Consider the following 4517-nt stretch of genomic DNA (forward strand, 5'->3'; position numbering starts at 1 on the left):
CAACATTCTGTGGAAAATATCTTTTTGTTTTGCCTCCGTAAATAAGACAAATTTTAGTGCTTCTAAATAAAGTTCAACGACACATACTTTTTGTATGTTTTTTGCACAGGCCAAATGAGAAGTTGTTTTTTCGCGAAACTTTGTGGCGCACATAGAGCATGAAAATGTACGAGCGCAACTGTTTTTCAGAACTTTTTAGCATTTAGAAATGTGTTTTTTTAAGTGGGTTCATATGTTCGTGGATTCATCCACGTATTTTCCGTTAACTTGTATCCTTGAAATGAAAACAATAATAACACTGATATGTGTCAAGTATATATGATAACCCACACCACCGACTGTTTTCTACCGAAGCCACTGCTGTCCACCGATCCAAGGCTTGGTCATGAAGGGGGCTGCTTCGGAAGCCACTGCTGTCCATCGATCCAGGCCTTCGTCATGAAGGGGGCTGCTTCGGTTGGTGAGAGGTTGCGAGCCCACTTAACCCTGCCATCAGTTTTCGCCCCTTGGCCGTAGCATTGGTACTGCCCGTAGAACGCCGTCCTGCATGCAGAGTTGCCAACCCAGGCCAAAGCGCGTCATATATTGGTCTTCCTTTGGCGGGAAAATGGCAGCGGAGCAAGACTAAGTTTACCTCTGGTTGGCGGTGCGGTTCCAGTCATCCCATCCTCGAGGGCTCACCGCTGCGGACATGTAGGTGAGAGCGAACACGACGCGGGAGTAGGGCTCCCATGGACGCCCCAGGATGGAGGTGCTGACCCCGACGCCGGTCAGCTTGCACCCGACGAAGCTGTATCCCGTGTGGTTCGACTCGGACGCCCGCTTCTGCGCCGTGAAGGCGCCGCCGTTGGGCGAGGTGGAGTGCAGGTGACATTTCTGCACACGAACTATATATTGTTAGCTGATCTTGGCAGCAAAGCAACCTCTCGTACGTACGGAGTAACTACGTATGATCCACTCCCTCCGTTTCAAAATAGATGACCCAACTTTATACTAACTTTAGTATAAAGTTAATACAAAGTTGGGTCATCTATTTTGAAACGGAGGGGGTATCTATCAATGCGCACGGGTTTGCTGGTGAGAACGGTGAACATGTAAAACTTACTTCAAAGAGAGCCCGGCCGTTCCCGCAGATGAAATCGGTGCCACCTTCGATGTAGCACCCGCAGTAGTAATGGCGCCCGTTGTCGTCGAGGAGCGTGTCTTGGAACGACGAGAAGCTGCAGCCGTAGAACGCCGCCCTGTCTCCCATGACTCTCACCGCGATGGCCGGAGCGCTGGTCCCCAACGTGTTCTAAAACCCCGAGAAAATTAGCAAGAAACTGTCAACACGCACGCCTCGCTCGCTCTTTGCAATCACGAACTATGGATGGCAAACTTACCCGGAACGTTAAGCGGCTGGCAACGAAGTCGGAGGCCAGAACGGACACGGTAGGGGAAGTGTCGCTCGACACCCACTGCTCGTTCCAGGTGATGACGGTCGTGTTGGCGCTCGTGCCGAAAAGTGTTATGTTGGGCTTGTCCACGGGGACGACGATCTTCTCCCTGCAACGAAAGATTCCAGGCGATCAGGCATGCACCACACCACGTATCAGAATTCAGAATTCAGAAGGTAATGGTCATTTGCGGTTACTTGCCTGTAGACTCCGGGCTTGATCAGGATGACAGTGCGGGCGGAGCTGTTCGCGGGGGCGGCGGCGATCGCCTCGTGGATCTTCCTGTAATCGCCTTTGCCGGATTGGTCGACCGTGAGGAGATTACCCGGACCCGCCATCGCCATGCCACTGGCACAGGCCGCGTCGTCGGGGAAAGAGTAGGAAGAGGTGGCAGAGCAAAAGCAGAGCAGAGGCAGCAGTATGGCGACCCTGGCCGCCGAGTTGACGCGATGTAACATCTCCCGATGATTCATTTCAACCTCAAGGCAGGCTGATCGCGTTCGTGCCATTCGGTGCAGGCGGGATGGGCTTTATATATGTGGAGTGGAGGGTGCGTCAGCGGGTCGGTGCAAGCTCACTCTCATGTGATCCTTTTTGTAGTCTTTTAGTAACTTTGGAACAAAGAAAATCCCTCCATCACGAGAAACTGGCTCGTGAATGTCTCACAAGTAGACATGCACATAAACTGTTGTCCAAAATGTAAAGGGTGTGCATAATATGGTGGCTTTAACCTTATCTTCAGAAAAGAAATCACGTAAGATAATTGCTAATTGCTGACCTGGAAGAGAAGAAAAGGGTGTTTGCTTTCTCCTATACATGAACTAGTTTTGCTTAGATGGCACATTGTTTTCTATAACCATCGACACATGTGAAAGACAGCTCCAAGAGCTGAAGAAATCCATACAACGAAAGCTAACAAACTATCTGACCAGTTTCAGACTGCCCCTAGGGTGTGTATCTTTTTTTTTTGGGGGGGGGGGGGGGGGGGGGGGGGGTATCGTTCATGCACTTCATCTGATCATGGTGTATGGGTAATAAATTTGACGATGAATTGAACTTTTGATATCTCATGCTTGATCATCTTTGCAATCTTGTTGTACGATGCACTGTTAGATTGAACGGAACGGGAGATGGTCGGTGAGATTCACCTTTTATTTGCCAGGTCTGGAATTTGGTTTTCTTCTTCATGTTTTTGGTGGTCCAACCAATAGAGATCCAACGGCTCACACAAAGAACAAAAACTCTCAGTTACTACACTAGGCTGCTTACACGTTGATGCCTGACTGCTCGTCGACGACCGGCTGTCACCGTGCTTCCCCTCACAAAATGGCTGCACCATCAGCGAAGACCCAAAACACATATTAAGAAATCCATCAAGGGAGGGAAAGATGACAAGCTTTCTGACGAAGGCTTTCCGGTTTGAGACTGCACTACCGTGCCACCTTCATGCACTGCGCGCACTTGATCTTTGTTGTTTATCAGAAGCAGGAAAGGCTGGCAGCTGGCAGTGGACGTCTGGACAGCAAAGCTGGAAACTTATATAGTATAGTCAAGCAAACCATATTTATTTTCCTTCAAAATTGAGATAATCCCACTGCCTCAGCAAGGATTGGTGACACATCAGTATTTGTCTTCAAACTATATTGGCTACCAACAGCCGAAAATGAATGCGGGTGGTGGTCTAGCAATAAGGCCACTTAATTCGAGAGGAAACGTTTGGCCTGAGCATAAGATATTTGTAAGGGTTGATGTGACACTAGTACTTAAATTTGTTTCTGGTTTCCATAGTTGATTTGTTTACGATGTTTCATTTTTTTACTTTATTGTATTATTTACATTTTTATTTTATTTGTGACAGTGGAAGTAATTATGTTGTGATTGCTTTGTTCTCTAACCAAAAGAAAAACTAGCAAAACTTGTTTTGTTCATAGGAATCTAGCCAATACCACCCTCAGTATCAGATAATTAAGATCCCTTTTTACAAGCCACGAAACGTTTCCTCGTTGCTCCTCCCATGAGCGACTCAAACGCTAGAGTTTCCCCGCCTTTCCCCGGCGCTGCCCCGATTTGCCTCGCCTCCTATGGCCTTAGGGCCATGAAGACATGGCAGATCCTGAATCTTACCGGTGTGAAGGCTCTTCCTTCGTTATTAGGTGTTTTTTTAGTTTGTTTAGGATTGTGTCCTGCTCATGAAGACGAGGCAGCGGTAGCTTCCTAAAGATCTTCTTGCCTAGCCTCCGTCCCGGCGGTGCGTCAATCATTGTCGGAGGGCGTGTGGAGGTGTGTCTTCGACAAATCTTGCGGGATTCAGTCGATGTTTTTCTTCGGTAGATCTGCTTGGATCAGGCATTTGTTCGTCTGTGTTTGTGTATTTACATGTTAGATCCTTTCGGTCCACTCTTTTCTTGATCGGCTACGGTTGCTGTTCTAGTTTTCTGGTTCCTTGGGGCCCGAGCACGACGATTTCCCAACTGTCTACGATAACAAGGTTTGCCTAGCTCTGGTGAGGATGGGGTAGTGGCACGGCACGCCTTTGGCTCGCCCAATACGTGTAATCATTATTAGTGGTCTACAGACAAGGATGTGATTTTTATTGTTTCTTAGGGCAACTCCAACGCTGACCCGTAAATCGAACACTGCATCTGTCCGTGGACCAAGGACCAGTCCACGGATACTAATGTGGAAGCCAGCCATCCAACCGTTGCCTAAAATGTCCGCGGCTATTCACATCATACGCGAAAGATATGTGGCTCACTATGGTACTAATCCATGAATTAGTAGGTTCCACCAAGCACGAAGAAAGGCTTTCGCCAAAACACTTGCATGATTAATTATCGAGTAGCTTCCGCCAAAGGTCAAATGCTTGCATGCATGATTAATTTCGCTTCCGCCAAACACTTAATTTCGCTTCCGCCAAATACTTCCATGACTACTAAGAAAAAGAATGAAACAGTGCTAATTAGTACTCCCTCCGTTTCAAAATAGATGACCCAACTTTATATTAAAGTTAGTATAAAATTGAGTTATCTATTTTGAAACGGAAGAAGTAGCTTCCGCCATCCAGGGCTAGTTAAAAGCTTC

General features: G+C 47.6%; 1 protein-coding gene across 1 annotated transcript; it reads right to left on the reverse strand.

Moving 5' to 3' along the window:
• Positions 1–231: 231 nt before the first annotated feature.
• Positions 232–2246, reverse strand: LOC123074560 (putative pectinesterase 11). The gene is made up of 5 exons (XM_044497364.1): positions 1638–2246; positions 1383–1545; positions 1106–1294; positions 635–876; positions 232–543 (listed from the first exon to the last, which is right to left on the reverse strand). Exons 1-5 carry the CDS (start codon positions 1943–1945, stop codon positions 384–386), a joined length of 1062 nt encoding a protein of 353 aa, XP_044353299.1. The 5' UTR covers positions 1946–2246; the 3' UTR covers positions 232–383.
• Positions 2247–4517: the final 2271 nt, after the last annotated feature.

This window comes from Triticum aestivum, chromosome 3D, assembly GCF_018294505.1.
Source record: "Triticum aestivum cultivar Chinese Spring chromosome 3D, IWGSC CS RefSeq v2.1, whole genome shotgun sequence".
Classification (NCBI taxonomy): domain Eukaryota; kingdom Viridiplantae; phylum Streptophyta; class Magnoliopsida; order Poales; family Poaceae; genus Triticum; species Triticum aestivum.

Coding starts and splice junctions, on each gene's coding strand:
- LOC123074560 (XM_044497364.1), bottom strand. CDS start 1,945: ATGGCACGAACGCGATCAGCCTGCCTTGAGGTTGAAATGAATCATCGG. Junction 877..1,105: donor ACGGCCGGGCTCTCTTTGAA/GTAAGTTTTACA, acceptor GTTCGTGTGCAG/AAATGTCACCTGCACTCCAC. Junction 544..634: donor AACCGCACCGCCAACCAGAG/GTAAACTTAGTC, acceptor CTCTGCATGCAG/GACGGCGTTCTACGGGCAGT.